The 19,083-nt window shown below is 38.2% G+C and overlaps 1 protein-coding gene across 1 annotated transcript; it reads left to right on the top strand.

Moving 5' to 3' along the window:
* The first annotated feature begins 311 nt into the window (after positions 1 to 311).
* On the top strand, positions 312 to 17,042 carry gucy2f (guanylate cyclase 2F, retinal). The gene is made up of 19 exons (XM_060888049.1): positions 312 to 449; positions 566 to 1,375; positions 2,734 to 3,035; positions 3,430 to 3,784; positions 3,904 to 3,988; positions 4,079 to 4,175; positions 5,626 to 5,754; positions 5,822 to 5,902; positions 5,984 to 6,160; positions 6,336 to 6,492; positions 6,599 to 6,748; positions 6,966 to 7,114; positions 7,504 to 7,667; positions 9,954 to 10,146; positions 11,493 to 11,667; positions 12,229 to 12,327; positions 14,659 to 14,753; positions 15,012 to 15,097; positions 16,132 to 17,042. The coding sequence occupies exons 2-19, from the start codon at positions 637 to 639 to the stop codon at positions 16,214 to 16,216; spliced, it is 3,318 nt and encodes a 1,105-aa protein (XP_060744032.1). The 5' UTR covers positions 312 to 449; positions 566 to 636; the 3' UTR covers positions 16,217 to 17,042.
* The last annotated feature ends 2,041 nt before the right edge of the window (positions 17,043 to 19,083 follow it).

Below are 19,083 nucleotides of genomic sequence, written 5' to 3'. Positions count from 1 at the left end.
TACAGGAAAATTATCACCTGTTTTGTTTTTTTTTTTAATGCAATTATATCACTACATAATTTCTGTCTTAATTACGATGGGCGGTGTGATGATGAAGAGACTGAGGTAACGTTCAAGAGTTAAAATAATGGACAATGATGTTGACGGACTGCAGGCCTCCATTGAGATGAGGAAATGTTGGTGTTTTTTGGGTTTGTGGTGGATGAGTGTAAACGGCGTGTACTTCGTTACTAACAGCAGGCACTAAAGATCTCTCCTGGGTGCTGAAGTGGTTTCTCTCTGCTGCTGCGCTTGGAGAGATAGTTATATGGTGCTGGTTTTGTGTATGGAAAACAGACAGTAGAGCTGGAGAAAAAAAAAAAAACACTTGAGAAATGATCAGAAAATGTGTGAAGTCTAAAGCAGATGTCCTTTGACGGATAAAAAGCTTAATCGCTTTTGGACTCCAGGTAAGTCCATATTTTTTCTTTCTACTTGTTTTATTGTTAATACATTTCTAAGAAGTAATGAAGTGGTCAGAAAAAAAGAAAAGCAGCAACAAAACATTCTTTTCTTATGCTTTCAGCTATACTTTAGTCTGGCCCCCAAGATGGTCATATAAAATCCACCCATCCTAACGGATATAAAAAGAGGACAATGCAACAAATTCCTCTCCATTTTGTAGGTACACTGTTGGACTTATCCAGCCGTCCGTGTTGTAACGTCCTGAGAAGCAAGCACAGCCTTTCGACACTACCATTTTTCAACTTATGGACCATTCTTGCTGTTTTAACTTTTCCTTGCTGCGTGCAATGCCTCATTTTCAAAGTCGGGGTCGTCGGTCCTTGGAATTGCGACCCTGTTTATTCCAAAACATTACCTGCTGTAGCTTCAAGGTTAGCCATTAGTAGAATAAACAAGGATGTCACTTTGGACCTGGGTTGTACGATTGACTTTGTGGTTCTCCAAGAACCATGCGAAACGTCGAAAGCTCTGACGACGTTTGTGTATTATGAAAAAGAAGCCGATGCTATTGTGGGACCTGGAAATCCAGGATACTGTAATGCAGCGACGCTCATGGGCAAGAACTGGGATAAAGCTATTTTTTCATGGGCCTGCATAAACTATGAGCTCGATCGAATTCAGAGCTACCCAACGTTCGCTCGGATCTTGCCGTCGCCCACACGGGTGCTTTACACTGTTTTAAAGTATTTTAGTTGGGCCAACATCGGCATCGTGTCCTCTAACGAGGATATATGGGTCGACACGGCTAGCAAACTAGCCAGCTCCCTCAGGAGTCAAGGACTTCCCATAGGAATTGTTGCCTCAATTGGAAATAATGACACAGAAATGGAGAATGCACTGAGAAACATCCAGAACGCAGGGGAAATCAAAGGTAACGCAAAGGCCGGTTCATGGTTAACTCTATAAGGTCAAATAGTCCACTTTGGATGCAGATGTATAAAAGCACACTTTACGTGACTCCTTATGTATACCCTTTATGACACATGATAACATATGATGACATAACAGCTAAATCAAATGGATTAATCTTTCATAGTTACATCACCATGATGTTCATGACTTATATCAGCCTGAAATATGTTATAACCAGACGTTACGTCAACAAAATCTGACTGTGGTGGACATCAACATTAAGTAAGGCTGATGCCAATAGAAATAAACCTTTAGAAATATCATGGGTGTCATGTAGCTCTATGAACACTAGTCTTAGTTGTTTAAAGCTGATTATTATACACCCTCAGCAGCCTCTTGTTTTTCTCTAGCCTAAAGAATTGAATAAGACAAAAGCTGCAGCTTACTAAGAAACCATAAAGCAGAACATCTTCTGTCCTGGAGGCTTTGTTATGACTCTGAATGGATGACACACGTCTGATAAACACTCATCTTCGTTCATTATTAAACACGACTTAGTGTCAGTGAACTAATCAGACCAGAGAGCATAAATAAAGTCTGAAATCTTTCCTCATTAAGGATGTAATGTCTCAAGACCTGTAGCTAGGCTCTGGTCTAATAAGTTGCCTTAAGCTAACTGATTTAGATAAACATACTGTATGTGAGTAAACTATGACAGAGATATGCTACAGGCATCTGGGTCAATGACACACTTTATTCACTGAAAACGTTTGACAGCCATGTTGAGTATAGATAGTGTTAAATAATATATATGTATTTACATTTATATTCATTTAATTAATCACGTTTGTGTGTATTAAAATCATCCAAAGTGTTCTGATATTGTAGTAGGAGGGGCATACACCTTCTTTCCTGTCAATCACAGTGAAACTAGCCAATCGCATGCATCCATGAGCTCATGCAGATCACGTTTTCTTCTGCATGTGTTTCTTCTGCATGAGGAAGCATGTGATCTGGCTGCTGGGTGGGAATTGGCTTATTAGGTATAAAAAAAAAGGGGAATAGTTAAACAAAACACACAAAAAAAATCATTAAAATATTTAAGTATTTCTCAGGTTTTCATATAATAATTAAATAAGTATCTGACGAAATATGAAAAAAATATATCAGTATTCATCATAGGTTAAATAAAGTGTGTCTATCTATCTATCTATCTATCTATCTATCTATCTATCTATCTATCTATCTATCTATCTATCTATCTATCTATCTATCTATCCTATAGACCCAACATGTGTGCTCTTTAAATGAAGCATTAATGAATCAACTCTTGAACGAAGCACTTCAACAGCTCTAACTTGTTTTTTTCTCTCCCAGTTATCATCATGTGCATGCATTCAGTGCTGATTGGTGGTGAAAAGCAGCTGAATTTCCTGCTTAAAGCCTACGACATGGGGTTAACAAGTGGCAGCTATGTCTTTATACCTTATGACACTCTACTCTACAGCCTGCCCTACACCAATATCTCCTATTTTGCAATCCTGAACAACACCAAGCTACAAACAGCATACGATGCTGTGCTCACCATTACAGTAGCATCAGATCTGATGTCCTTTAATCAGGCCTTTAATAAAGCCAAAGAACAGCAGGAGTTAAGCGTTAGCCAGGATGCTCAGCAGGTAAGGGAAAGCAAATTTATAACCACTATTTAGATTATCATGCTCATGCTTATTTGTACATCTCGTGCTGATCTGGAGGAATAACAATCGTTGTAAAAGAAAAAACACTCCATGTTTAAAAGTATTTCTGCACAATGACATGTTACACATCCAAAATCTTTGTTCTTCACCACTTACATGTTAGTACTACTGGAAAATAATAATAAACATACAAAGGAAGCCAAGGAACTCTTTTATATGAAAGCGAACATGTGATTATCAAACCCTTTGGTCCCTGGTGTAGACTCAAGTATTCAAGCTGAGCTTAATATTGTACTTATTGTACTTATTGTTTAAAAGCTTCCATTACTTTTTTTATAAAATAGTTTCTTTTCCCCATACTTCTGAATTTCAGGTTTCTCCCCTTTTTGGTACAATCTACAATGGTTTTTATCTCCTTGCCAAAGCCATGCATAACACCAGAAGAGCCGGCCAGTGGTTCTCAGGAACCAACCTGGCTTTCTACACACGGAATCTGACATTTCCTGGCTTTAATCAGAACATCCAGATTGACTCACAGGGTGATGGACAGACCAACTACGTCATCTTGGACACGGATGGCTGGGGGACTGACCTCTACCTTACCTATTTGGTGGACCTTGGCTCGAACATGGTGCGCTATGCTGGCAGGTCCATCCACTATCCTGGGGGTTCTTCTCCTTCTGCTGACTCCAGCTGCTGGTTCAGTCCTAAAACCATCTGCACTGGAGGTATTGAGATAACTGGATTAAATTGCTTGCATAAACCAACAGTTCCCAAACTAACTTCTATTAATGACATCTAACCTCGATTGACCTGATAATCTAACTTGTGTGTTTTTTTACTTTAGGTGTGGATGTAATCTACGTCATCATAGTGTTTGCAATTATCTTCATTTTCATTGTTGGTGCCATTGGGATAAGTCTGTTTATTAGGTAACTCATTGCTGTTTTACTTTATGTGTTGAAAATTTGTCGATACACCGATGAGTCACTGATTATGAATTGCATGTCTTCTTTTGGCAGGAGGCGAATCCAACAACTCCAACTGGTGAAAGGTCCCAATAGGATCTTGCTTACTCTTGAAGATCTCAGTTTCATCAATCCCCAGCTTAGCAAACGGGTACTGTGACTCTTTAACCTGGTTTGTTGCTTGATTACAATAAAAGTTTTTAAAAGCCACCTGAAATTTGTTGGTTGATGAATTTTTGTTATTCCTTAAAGACTTTAGCGGTTGTGTGACGCTCCGATGTCAGAGAGGGACTTTTTTTTACATTGACATTTTACAGGACAAAAAATTCAGGGATCTGAAACGCAAAGGGAAAACAAAAAAGTAGTGGCTAAAAGCTTCCAGCTAAAGATCGAAGTCATATTATTGGGAAATCCAGTGGAGATGTTGGTGCATACATTGGACCCAATACCCAGAATGCAATACAGCTACATCACAGTAGCACAGGGGCAATACAGCTACATCACAGCTACATCACAGTAGCACAGGGGCAATACAGCTACATCACAGCTACATCACAGTAACACAGGGGCAGTCGTGGCCTAATGGTTAGAGAGTCTGACTCGTAACCCGAAGGTTGTGGGTTCAAGTCTCGGGCCGGCAACGACTGAGGTGCCCTTGAGCAAGGCACCGAACACCCCCAACTGCTCCCCGGGCGCCACAGCATAAATGGCTGCCCACTGCTCCGTGTGTGTGTTCACGGTGTGTGTGTGTTCACTGCTGTGTGTGCACTTTGGATGGGTTAAATGCAGAGAACAAATTCTGAGTATGGGTCACCGTACTTAGCCGTATGTCACGTCACAGTTGTGCTGATTTGCAGCAGGGACTTGTTAGCAATTTAGCATGACTAGTTAATGCAATTTAAGAGCTGACAATCACAAGGATGTTGATGGCTTTAGAAGCTCATCTGTTTAAGAACAGTGTACAGATAAATACATGAGAAAGCTGTACAGACTAAAGATCTATAGTCCTGCTGCATTGCTCTCTTTATGTAGAGATGAAGCAAGGCCTACATTCCACTGTATCAATATTAGCAGGCAGCCAAAAAGAACTTTGGATGACATATCAAACAATGAAAGTCGGAGGTTTCAATGAAAATCATAATTATAAAGATTAATATGAAGGTTGTATCGGGGGCACGGTGGCTTAGTGGTTAGCACGTTCGCCTCACACCTCCAGGGTTGGGGGTTCGATTCCCGCCTCCGCCTTGTGTGTGTGTGGAGTTTGCATGTTCTCCCCGTGCCTCGGGGGTTTCCTCCGGGTACTCCGGTTTCCTCCCCCGGTCCAAAGACATGCATGGTAGGTTGATTGGCATCTCTGGAAAATTGTCCGTAGTGTGTGAGTGTGTGAGTGAATGAGAGTGTGTGTGTGTGCCCTGCGATGGGTTGGCATTCCGTCCAGGGTGTATCCTGCCTTGATGCCCGATGACGCCTGAGATAGGCACAGGCTCCCCGTGACCCGAGGTAGTTCGGATAAGCGGTAGAAAATGAATGAATGAATGAATGAATATGAAGGTTGTACTTGGTGGATTTTCCCTTTCTATTTGTTTCATGTGCCATGTTAGAAAATCACCCTGGAGGAACTCAGTGACTCCAAAAGCGTTGCTGATGAGAAGAGCATGAGGTCGGCTGAACACTCAATCAACAGTCTGGCAACAGCAACTCATGAGACCTCCAACGTTGCTGTCTATGAGGTAAACATTTCTTTTGTGTGTTTTCCAACTTTGTAAGAACATTACTAATAAAGACTTTTTTTAACAGGGTGATTGGGTGTGGCTCAAGAAGTTTGAGAAGGGTCAATTCAAGGAAGTCAAGCAGAGTACCACCAAAATATTTACTAAGGTATCTGCAACAATGGCACTAAATCTGCTAATCCTAATAACTAGGCTTTTGATCTCTATTTTTATTTGTTTCTTCTTATAGATGAAGGACCTCAGGAATGAGAATGTTAATCCATTTCTTGGGTTCTTCTGTGACTGTGGCATGTTTGCTGTGGTCACTGAACACTGCTCAAGAGGAAGTTTACAGGACCTCCTGCGCAACGATGATGTTAAACTAGACTGGATGTTTAAGTCCTCTCTGCTTTTGGACCTCATCAAGGTATCTTCTAAACTTCTAAGTGACAAAAAATGTGTAGCAGAGAATTGGATCTTATGATTGTTTTGTCTAAACAATCCAAAGAAAATAAAAAATATTTTTTTTTCTCTAAAACTTGAATTATATGTTTAATTGTATCTAAAAAAAACTTCTAAGGATTTTGTCCTGTTTCAAACAGGGAATGAAATATCTTCACCATCGTGAATTCCCTCATGGCCGACTAAAGTCACGTAACTGTGTGGTGGATGGGCGATTTGTGCTCAAGATCACAGATTATGGTTTCAATGAGCTTCTTGAATCCCAGAAAGCTCCAAAGGAGGAACATTCACCAGAAGGTATGATCTGTCTCTCTTTTCTACCAAAAAAAACATCATATAGCAACAAGCATGGGTTCTTGTACAGTATGTTCTTGTATGTGATAAATCTGGCCTTGTTCCTCAGATCTATTCTGGACATCTCCTGAGCTTCTCAGGGACCCTGAGAGCCCTCGAAAAGGGACTTTTAAAGGTGATGTATATAGCTTTGCGATCATACTCCAAGAAGTAGTCGTCCGTGGTGCTCCGTACTGCATGCTTGGGCTATCCCCTGAAGGTTAGTTGAATGAAAACATCACAGTTCGAATAAAAATCTCTAAACATTTCCATTGTGAAAAATCATTTTATGTTTTTATTTTGCTCATTGTGTTTTGTCAAGTGAACTTGGTTTAGAGTTGCCTGACTGTAGTTTGTTTGGTGGTCACTTTGTACCATCTTGCATCTCTTGGCCACCATAACAAGACCTTTAAATTTGTATCTTGTATTTTCTGCAGAGATCATTAGGAAGGTGAAGAAACCTCCCCCTATGTGCAGGCCTACGGTTGCTCCAGACCAGGCTCCCCTAGAGTGCATCCAACTAATGAAACAATGTTGGAGTGAACAGCCAGACAGGAGACCTGCGTTTGATGAAATATTTGATCAGGTAGCTTGCCAGAGCATTTTGTTACTTCCAATTAGTTTATTGAGCCAATGTACTTCCTACAAGTGTAAGCAGTCTGGGCTTCACAAGTGCAGTGTCAGAGGATATAAGCAATTTAACAGCCAATCTGGACATCTGCCAGATTATGTGGGAAACGCTGAGCTGCTGTATTCTCCTCTTAGCACACTGACCTATTGTGTAGTTGGCAAATTGAATCTGTTCATGTGCTTTAGAGGAAAGGATTACCAATGGACAAATCTTTGAAGAAATATACCTTTCAAATGCAAAATTTACACAATCTACTTTATCTTTTAGTGGTATATTTTGACTTTAATCAACTTTAATGAAAATTCATTTATAATCAATACAAAATTTCTGTACCCCTTTTAAAGTTCAAGCTTATAAACAAAGGCAAGAAGACCAACATCATAGACTCGATGTTGCGCATGCTGGAGCAGTACTCCTCAAACCTTGAAGATCTAATCAGAGAAAGGACAGAAGAGTTGGAGATAGAGAAACAGCGGACAGAGAAACTCCTGTCTGAAATGCTCCCGCCGTAAGAATGTATTAAATATATAAGATGCGATGTTCACTTTACAGACGTGATGTTCACTTTATAAAATACACACTTCACTTTAGAGCTGTTTTGATTTTACCCCTCCTGAACACCAGGGATGGTGAGATTTGCTTAGATCAAAAGGTCATTCAATGCAGAACTTTTTCATGACAGTAAAGCTATTGCGGGGGGGCACGGTGGCTTAGTGGTTAGCACCTCCAGGGTTGGAGGTTCGATTCCCGCCTCCACCTTGTGTATGTGGAGTTTGCATGTTCTCCCCGTGCCTCCGGGGTTTCCAGAAAAATTGTCCGTAGTGTGTGATTGCGTGAGTGAATGAGAGTGTGTGTGTGTGTGCCCTGCGATGGGTTGGCACTCCGTCCAGGGTGTATCCTGCCTTGATGCCCGATGACGCCTGAGATAGGCACAGGCTCCCCGTGACCCGAGGTAGTTCGGATAAGCGGCAGAAAATGAGTGAGTGAGTGAGTGAGTGAGTGAGTAAAGCTATTGCCCCTGAACACTTGTTTTTATGGTTTCCCTTCCAAGGCCTCACAAGTTAAACCATTACCAGTTGTACCCTTTGACCTCTCTTTAGCATCATGGCTGTTTTTGAGATGTGTTCAAGTGCTGCCCTGTTTCTGATAACTGGGTATATCTCTGTACATGATGACTGGCTCTTAGGAGCAGGTCACTGTTATCCTATTTGTACACATTGTTGATGGCAGGTGATATCAGTAGGCCACTTGGCTTGCTGCATCTACAAGCTTTTAGGAAGCGTATTATCACCAGGTGGCTGTACATTAAATACTACAAAGGAGAATCTTAATCTAATCTATTTTAGATTTCAAAGGCTTTTCTAAAGAAAGGGATGTTTTAAGAAGGAAAGCGCAATCAGATTTATAGTAAGCATTGCTGCCTCCATTCCTGGTTGCAAAGCAGTGCCTTTCTGCAGGTTCACAGTAGGTGTGTACCAGCCTTGTGTGAGGTTAGAACACAACAACAAGGTGAAATTATGGATGGTTGCTCTGGTTTTCAGTTTGTACTTTTGTTCCACTTGACCAAATTCAGATAATAATCATTAAGACTGCACAAGGCTGCAGAACAAATTAAGTCTCTACCTATCTCACTACCAGTGTCTTATCAGGGTAATGATTCAGGCATATTTGCCAATTATGGCATACAAACCTATTGCCAGAGCAGTACGCTCACTTGGAGAAGATGCATTGGCCCATGACTGGCCTCACCATCTAATATACACCTTTCCTCCTCTGCCACACAGCATATGGAGTACTGCTTGTGGCTCGAAGAAGGACAGGAAGACAATAGCTTAAATCAGAACACCCTGGTGGATTCTTTCTCATGGCATTGTACAGTATACGGTACACTACCACAGGGATTTTAACCACCCCTGGCGGGATAAAAAATAGTGCTAGCAACACATTTAACTGTGGGTCTCGGAAACATAGATACCAGGGTTTCCCATCATTCTTAATTAGTGCTGACCAAATAAGAACCCAAGAAGATTCCAGAAAAAGATGGCTGATAAGTAATATCTAGAGCAAATACTGCACCGTTTTGTGTCACTTTCTGACTTTATTCGGTCTCAAGCACAAGAAGGTATACAGGATATTCTCACCATCCCTCACAGGAGTCGAGTTCATAGAACCATAGTTATATATCGTCGCTGTCAGGCGGAATCCCCGTATCTCCAAAACCGTTATTTTTCAGGAAATTAAAAAAACGCCGTACCTTATCTGCAGTGCACAGGGTTTAGTTCGCGTTGCAGTGGATTGTCTTGCGCTAAATTCCTGTCCTCAGACGAGCACCAGAACTAGCGGGGGTCAAGATTTTTTTTCTTTGAGCCCAGTGTTTTGAAGACATTTACCTCAGAAGACGTGTTGATTCGTTGCGATTCTTCTTGAGGAGAAATATGCCGCGAAGCTCTCCCGCAGAGTGAGGAAGAGGTGGACAGTTGAAGTGTCCAATGGAGTTATGAGATTTGCGCTCAAGCTATTTTCAAGACTTTAGATTGGTTAATAACTTGTAAAAATAACAGACCCACGTGGTGACTGACCAATAGCATCGATATGTGAAAAAATATATAATGACCAAATTTGGACATACGAGGTTTCCGCCCGACAGCGACGATATACAGTATTACATTCTCTTGTTTGTGGTTATAAGAAGTAGTTTGAAGTTAATTATGCACACATAGTGAATTGCTCTATTGCTTTAAATTCTTTTGAAATGACATGTTCTAGTCTTATTCAAGAGCCTGACATCTTACAGATCTGTGGCTGAGGCATTGAAAACAGGTGCGACCGTGGAGCCAGAGTACTTTGACCAGGTTACCATCTACTTTAGTGATATAGTGGGTTTCACAACAATCTCCTCACTCAGCGATCCAATCGAGGTTGTAGATCTGCTCAATGACCTCTATACACTATTTGACGCTGTGTTGAGTAACCATGATGTATACAAGGTAAGATCAGTATGGATGTAGCCATTATGCTAATCTGTAAATGGACTAGTTTTAAAATACAAATTTTTGCTTACTTACATGTTATGTTAGAATTTCCCTAAAATATCTTGACCTTATAAGGTGGTAACAGAAAGAGAATTACAGATTGCACATATTAAAGGTGGGGTCTCAGATTTTTGAGAAATGCTTCAGAAAAATAAGTCGGGCCGAAAACTAAACAAAAACAAAAACTAACGTGTAGCCAATGAGCAGAAAGGGGCGTGTCTTGTCAATATGGGCGGAGAGAGTGTTCAGTGGGCATGTGTGACATTAGCAGAAAGCGGTTTTAACATTGACATGGAGGATAAAAACAAAGAAAGAAAGAGAAGAAAGGCTTACGATAAGGCAAGAAGTAGGACGTGTTAATATAGGATCAGCTTTCCAGCGCTGGAGAGAACTGAAGGAGCAGGAAGTTGGTCACATATTCACAGATTGGAGTTTCCCGAGTCAATAACTCCTGAGCTAAACGCTGGTACTACACAAATAACACCTCTTTTCTATCGTAGTAATGTAGAGACGCAGCTACAACCGTGTTTTGTGTAGTAACAGTGTTTAGCTCAGGAGTTATTGACTCAGGAATCTCCAATCTGTGAATATGTGGCCAACTTTACTTAAGACGCCGAGGCGCTTTTTTCCTTCTCGATAGGTGAGTAACGTTGGTTTTGTTTTGTTACACAGAACTAATATATGCCTTTGTCCTTTACATGATTATGCTTGTGTGTCATTTTTGCTTGTTTGTTTATCTGCAATCGTATTGTTCTTCCCTTCAGCTATGATAAAGACATATTTCTTTCCATTAGTTGCCTGGGTTGCGTATGTATGTGTGGGCGGAGCTATCAATACAGGGGTGGGACCCATTTGGGTTAGGGGCGTGTTTGTTTTGGTGATTTTATATGTCAACATTGGCTTTCAAAAATCGGAGACCCTGCCTTTAAAGTAGGGAATTTAGCTAGTTTGTTAATGACAGAAAATTTTAATATTTTATTTGTTAACAAATAAAGAAGTTTGTGAGGACCAGTTAGCAATGTGCTAAGGTTACTTACAGTAAACTATTGTATATTTGCAGCACACAATATCACTAAACTCAGGATTTCTTTCTGAATTTACCATTTGGATAATGGCCAATGTCCTCAATGTGTAATAAGTCAATAGGGATAGTGCAGCATAATAGCACAGCAGATGTTCCTAGCCAATTTTTCTCAGTTTCTTTCCCCAGACTTTTAAACAAATGGTTTAAAATTGCATGTTTAGAGGCACTGTAATCTATTCATCCTTGCAACCCAGGAAACAATTATTTTCCCTGGTAGGTGGAAACCATTGGAGATGCCTACATGGTCGCCTCAGGGCTTCCAAAGAGGAATGGGAATAAGCATGCAGCTGAGATTGCCAACATGTCCTTGAACATCTTGAGCTCTGTGGGATCTTTTAAAATGCGTCACATGCCAGAAGTTCCGGTCAGGATAAGAATAGGCATTCACTCAGGTAGGTGACTTCTGTTAGAACCTGAATAGTTAGCTGTGTGTAAAGCCATCCAGTTTATTGGACTTTATTGTAACAGTATCTCAAGGTTATTTGCCAAAGTGTGAGGAAATTAAACTTTTCTGAACCACAGACACTCACAGTGGGTGTGCCGTGGCCTACATAACTAATAATAATAATAATAATAATAATAATAATAATAATAATAATAATAATAATAATAAGCTTGAATAATCACCCCTCAAAGTAGAGAGAAGTCTGGGACACCATTATTTATAGAACCATTATGGCTCCAGTGTCTTTCAGGTTAATTCACACCTCCTAACTTGCCAAATTAACACATTTCACGATGCTAAAGAAAAATAGATACAGAGATAATGAATAAATGCAGGCAAGATATAGACGTTAATGAGCAGATTTTAGGTACAAATCTACAGTATCCAGAATAAAGGGTGGGACTTGGAAATAAGCAGTAAACCACAGGAACAAACTGAAGAACATTTAAATGTTCTGCAGTCTGCTTATGGAAATAACACTCACCCAAAGTGCACTGTCTCTCTATAGGGTCATGTGTTGCTGGAGTTGTGGGTCTAACAATGCCTAGATACTGCCTTTTTGGTGATACAGTCAACACCGCCTCTCGTATGGAATCTACGGGATTGCGTGAGTAAATATTTTTGTAGAGTTTCTTTTAATGCACCCAAAGTATTTTCTAAAAACTGCGTGACCTGAAGTATTTTTTCTTCTTATAACACAGCTATTTTGATTATTTGAATTGAAGTATGATACAGCATATTGTTTATCAATCTCGCACAAGCAACAGTGCAATTATTCATTATGACAAATTGTAGTTGTAGATCAATAGTGAAGATGTTTAATTACCGGTTTGTGACAAATCCTAGCATATCCAAGCTGCCACTGCTGGGCCCTTGAGGAAGGCCCCTAGTCCTCAACTGCTCAGTTGTATAAATAAAATAAATATAAGTTGCTCTGGATAAGAGCTTCTGCCAAATGCCATAAATGTGAATGATATCCCAAATCTGCTGTAGTAAGCGTTTCACAGACAGACAAGCGAGTGATACAAAGATCGAAACATCTCAAGGTTATAGGAAATATAAACACTCTTAGAACCCCGCTCGACCGATCGGTTTAACGGACCAGAACTGACTGTTGTATAATTAATTTGGTATTTTGTCTGCAAGTCACATTCCTCTTATCAACTCACATTATATCAGCTAACAGTCTTTTCTTCTGTCTTTGGCCTCTGTTTTATAAAAACGCACAGCTGCTCATGTTTCTCCTCTGTCCTGGAACAGTTACTAACGTATACAAGGTTCTGACACTGGAGGCTGCTTTCGTAGATGTTAAATAAGCCGACAAAAATAAAGTAAATATTTTTTCCATAAAGAAAATCTTTGAATATAAAGTTTTCTTACTTACATAAACTGCTTTAATATGTTTATTAATAGTCTTAGGGTGTGCAAGTGCTAGCCTTAAAATACCTTGTTAAAGTTGCTACTACAAAATAATATACAATAATTAAGACCTAATTAAGCATAATTAAGAATAATTAATGATGGCATAAATCTAGAACAAAAAAATGAAATGGAGCAAAATTTTAATTAATGTTTATTATTTTGAACTGATTTCTGAAATACAGGTGAAGCACAAGAAACAAAAGATTATCACAGTCACTGCAAACACACACACACACACACACACACACACACATATCGTCGCTGTCGGGTGGAATCCTCGTATCTCCAAAACCGTTATTTTTCAGGAAATTAAAAAAACACCGTACCTTATCTGCAGTGCACAGGGTTTAGTCCGCGTTGCAGTGGATTGTCTTGCGCTAAATTCCTGTCCTCAGACGAGCACCAGAACTAGGGGGGGTCAAGATTTTTTTTCTTTGAGCCCAGTGTTTTGAAGACATTTACCTCAGAAGACGTGTTGATTCGTTGCAACTCTTATTAAGGAGAAATATTCCACGAAGCTCTCCCGTGGAGTGAGGAAGAGGTGGACAGTTGAAGTGTCCAATGGAGTTATGAGATTTGCGCTCAAGCTATTTTCAAGACTTTAGATTGGTTAATAACTTGTAAAAATAACAGACCCACGTGGGGACTGACCAATAGCATCGATATGTGAAAAAATATGAAATTGACCAAATTTGGACATACGAGGTTTCCGCCCGACAGCGACGATATATATATATATATATGTCCATCCATCCATCCATTTTCCACCGCTTAGACCAAGTGTTTGGGTAAATTGACCTGTTTGATACATATATATATATATATATATATATATATGTATATGTATATATACATATATATACATATATATGTATATGTATATATATGTATATATACATATACATATATATATATATATATATATATATATATATATATATATATATATATATATGTATCAAACAGGTCAATTTACCCAAACACTTGGTCTATTGTGGTATAACATCGGTTGCCTGTTTGTTTTAGAGTGGATTTTAAAATTTTGCTCCTCGTTTAGAAATCTCTGAATGGTTTGTCCCCCCCTTATCTCAGTGAGTTACTGACTGAGTATCGACCCACTAGATACCTTCGGTCTTCCAACCAGGATCTATTGTTTACCCCAAAGATGAGGCTTACAGTAAGTGCAGGGGAGATCGTGCTTTTTGTATTGCTGCCCCCAGGCTCTGGAACGCCTTGCCATTGTCCATTAGACAAGCCTCTTCTTTTAACATTTCAACAAGTCCAGGCTAAAGACATTTTTATTTTCAAAAGCGTATGGCTGATGGGATATTTGTACGATTTTATAATTTTTCTGTTTGTTTGTTGTGTGTTTTTTCTGTTTTTAATGACCTAATAGAAAGCACATTGGTCGACGGAAGTTGTAATTAATTGTTCTATATAAATAAATTGTCACTGTCATCGTCGTTGTCGTAAGACAATGATATCGTCATCTCTTAACACTCAGGTTTTCTTACAGCTTATAGAATTCATGTGAACATAAGCACTTTGAAGATTCTCCAATCACTGAATGAGGGCTATCAGATCGAAGTTAGAGGAAAGACCGAGCTTAAGGTAAAAAAACCCTTTTGATTCATTTTCCATACATCATGTGAACTCACCTTCATCTGCAATGTTCTCATTAGTGTAATAAAAGCAACAACAAAACGCTCCGGCTTTCTTTATTTTCTCTATACACCTCTGTTTGGAAAAGATAATCAGCATATAAAATCAAGAATGTTTTTGACAGTGTATTTAAAATGTGTGATTAGACCTGAAACTCTGACTCATTGCATCTCGTCGGATTTGATCTGTTGTTTGATGTGTGATCAGGGTAAAGGGATTGAAGAAACATACTGGCTCGTTGGGAAAACGAACTTTAATAAGCCTTTACCGAAGCCTCCTGAGATCAAAGCAGGGTAAGAAGATGAATTATCTTAATTATCTTAAATGAACACTAGTATGACTTTAATTCAGGAAGAAAAAATAACCTTAATATTTATATGTACTATATAAATGTGTACTGGGTAAAATACTACACTGTTATCATTATTTATTTTTTTCTTTTTCTGGAATTGATTATGTAATCTTTACTTATTTACTTACTTACACTTAATCTAAATTGTTGGATGGTGAAATCTTGTGCATCAGGGATAACCACGGTTTGAGTGCTGAAGACATTGCTGCTTACAAGAAAAAGAAAGCTGAGAAAAAGGCTTGAGGTTCTGAGTGAGAAAGCACGGAGGTAGCGACTCGCATGCCGCGCTGTATCGTGTGATGTGTGGTGTTAAAGAGGCTGTGATTTGTTTAGTGAAATCTATGGAGTGGTTGTTTGTTCGCTTGCCTCACCATCGTTCGTGGTTTTTCAGTGTGTGGGATTTAGTTCGGTTTCTTTTCTTTTCAATAGAATGCATGCACGGTGCCACCGATCTGATATGTGATGTGCGGATAAGTGCAAAAGTTTGCATCCCCTAATAAAAATGATCATATTTTTCAGATGTTCAGTCATGTTCAATCATTGCATAGTTATAAGCCGATATGATATTATAATAAGTTTTAAATGATGCTATTTAATGTGAAATAAATGTGAACTTTTCTTCTTTTCTTATCTTTTCGATCATTAAACATCCTTAAATTAGAGATGTTGTATAGAAATATATAAATTTAATATCAATTTTAAAATAAATTTAGCAGATTGAGACTCAACTAATTGCATGAACGTTAAATGAGCATATAATACTGTGTTGTGATTTTCACCCAGCACCTACAGTAAAGGGGAGGCAAACTTTTGCATTTTATTAAATAAATTGCAAATATTATATGTATCAGATTTTTATTCACGTATAATCTATTGGTATAATAGCAGATTTTTTTATTTGAAATCAGATTTAAATTGATATAAAGGCTGGTTTTCTGAAATCTCTGATTCTTTTATGTGATGTTCTCATTTTAGGGATAACTGGCAGGACATGGTGACAGAAGAGATCAAGGCGATTTTCCGGAAAGCAAACAGACAAGTGGACAAGCCCAAAATCTGAAAGCGAAGTAGAAAGACACAGAAAAAAAAATGACAAAAACGAAGGAGTAAGAATATAGGTTGGATGGCGGAGACCTATAGGAGTGTGTGAGCGTGTATCCGTCTGTGATTGCTGCAGCTTACAGAGACTTCTTTAATAGGATTGACCCTCGTCTGTCTAATCTGCCTCTGGCCAGCACAGCAAAAAAGAGCAGCACGCTAATGAAATGAGAGATGAGGGAAACAGGGGATCACAGAGAGTGTGTTCTTGCTCTGGATGAACTGCAGACACCGGTCATTTGCTTTGGCCACCAAGTGGCTCTTTGCTCATATACACTCAGGTTTTTGTCCATCATCATCATCATCATCATCATCAAGATCTCAGAGATCAGAGATATTTATGCTAATTAATTAATAATTACTGTATATTGTTGCGTTTTCTCTCTCACTCTCTCTCTCTCTCTCTCTCTCTCTCTCTCTCTCTCTCTCTCTCTGTGTGTGTGTGTGTGTGTGTCATCAAAAAGATGATGACTGTGTAATCAAATTGGCCAAGATTTTAGCCTTCACCTAGGGTTAAATTCTTTATTAATAAATTATGGGTTAATAATCTATGTTCATGTTCACAATAACAAGAAGACAAAAAGAAAAAAAAGGAAAAAAAATCAAATCAAACCACTAGAAAGCACAGTCCATTATGTAAAAATAAAATACTTGGCTTTACATAGGACAACGATGCGCAAATGAATCATCTGTTTGTTTGTTTGTTTTTTTAATCTATATGATGGCATATAAGGCAAGTTCGTAAAATTGTAATTAATTTGTTCATTTTCTGTTCATTCTGTCTAAATGTTTTCTTTAAAAGCCCATTACCCAACACTACATTTGTACGTATTCATATATGTTTTTAAAAATAAAGCTGTTTTAGTTGCTTGGCCTATTAAATCGTATTAAATATATAAAATACATGAAATATATATACAGCTAATGACATACTGGATGTACAGTATCACTGCATTATGCTAGTCATTAATGTATCAATGAATGTCTCTAGCTTTGTAGTATTCTGGCTATGGATCGAAAGAAGCACAGGGAAGATAGGAGGAAATAAGAAGATAAAGGAACATTATGGATGGTGTTTGAATGACAGAGAATAACATTTTAGGGTCATTTTCTATTTACGTTTATTAGTCAATGACTGTGTTGCCATTCAGCCCATTTTTCAACACTGAATGTAAAAAACGTGCAAAGAATTTAGTTAACTAGTAATGTGGCATGTAAACGTCCAAATATTTTACAAAAAATGATTTTTTTTGTGTGTGTTCCAATGTTAATGAGAGTAATATATGAGAAAAAACTCCACAAGTGTTTATTCTATGTTTATGAAAAGACAAAAAGTTGCCATTTCATGAACTATTAGAAACTTTTTATAGTTTATCTACTATTAAATAAACAAACAACTAATTAAATATTACAATAAATTCTATTACGTTTAAGACAACATATTACAATGTAGTCCAGTAATAGTAATTTTATCACAAATGCTAAATCTTTTGTAATCTTTTTTAATCTAGAGCAGCGGTAACATTTAACACGTCATATAGTCACCTGTTTACTCAAATGTTTACATGTAAACACCAAAATCAGATTTATATTGTATATTATTTCAATTAGGAACCTTCATAAAACACTGATGTGGCTGCGTCTGGTATCACGACGTCTTTATGGAAAAACAAAATAATAATTCATTACAAACAATGACGGTGTCCTGAAGTTCTGTGTCGTTATTGCTGCTTGATATCCTCATTGTTTTAAGAGTGTGTGTGGTTATTAAACTGATATTTTAATTATAAGCTTAATTTTAAGATATTATATCAAAATGTACAGAGATTATCTCGTTTTTATTTAAAAAAAAAAACATATTTCATAATATATTTATGTATATTTTTGGACTAATGAAATACTACCTTGAAATAACGCAAAACAGCTAAGCAAACAAATAAAAAAATAAAAATGTATAGAAACAAATGTCAATATTAAAAATAATAATAACAATAATAATAATAATAATAATAATAATAATAAGAAGAAGAAGAAGAAGAAGAAGAAGAAGAAGAAGAAGTAGAAGAAGAAGGAAAAATTGTTTACATGATAATAAATAATTCATATATGTGATGTCCATATCCCACCACCAGGTGGCACATATTTCAATATGTGATCACATTCTTCTGCATATAACAACATGCAAACTTTTTAGGCTTCTAAAAATGATCCAAATGAAATCGAATGACTTTGTTTGCTTGTTCGTGGCCCTCATGCTAGGCTAGACTTTGGGACACAGTGCATCAAGGTATGGTGGAAAAGTGAGAGATAAGCATTGTCCTCCTCAGGCACAAGATAACACCCCATTGTCTGAATACACATTCCAGCCATGAGAGGAATGTGACCCATCAAAGATAGGGATCAGTTTGTCTAGAGATGAAATGATGATAAGGGCTTGTACCCTCTACTATATGTCTCATACACATATTAATGTACTAATTCTGGCTCCTTAATCAACATTTAGAGTGGAAAATGAATCAAGACCATGTCATGACTTCTGGGTACCTTAGGGCTGTACACTGGGAACATAATTCTTTCACACTTGTTGAATAGATCTGGGGGCGGAATCGATCAAAAAACAAAACTAATAACCCCCAAGAAAGATTAAAAAAAGGCTGATGAGGGTCCCTGAGTCCAACCCCTTGATTCAGGCCTTGTGAAGTGTCTGCTGGTGGGACCACCTACTGTATAACTTGGTAAGCCCAAAAAGACAGTCTAAGTCAGGAGGCAGGTATAGGAGGAATATTAACTGTGCTACACCCTTGGAATGGAGCCTGGCTTTGATGCTTT

This window comes from Tachysurus vachellii, chromosome 15 (genome assembly GCF_030014155.1).
Source record: "Tachysurus vachellii isolate PV-2020 chromosome 15, HZAU_Pvac_v1, whole genome shotgun sequence".
NCBI lineage: Eukaryota > Metazoa > Chordata > Actinopteri > Siluriformes > Bagridae > Tachysurus > Tachysurus vachellii.
This window is presented reverse-complemented; position numbering and strand designations above follow the sequence as displayed.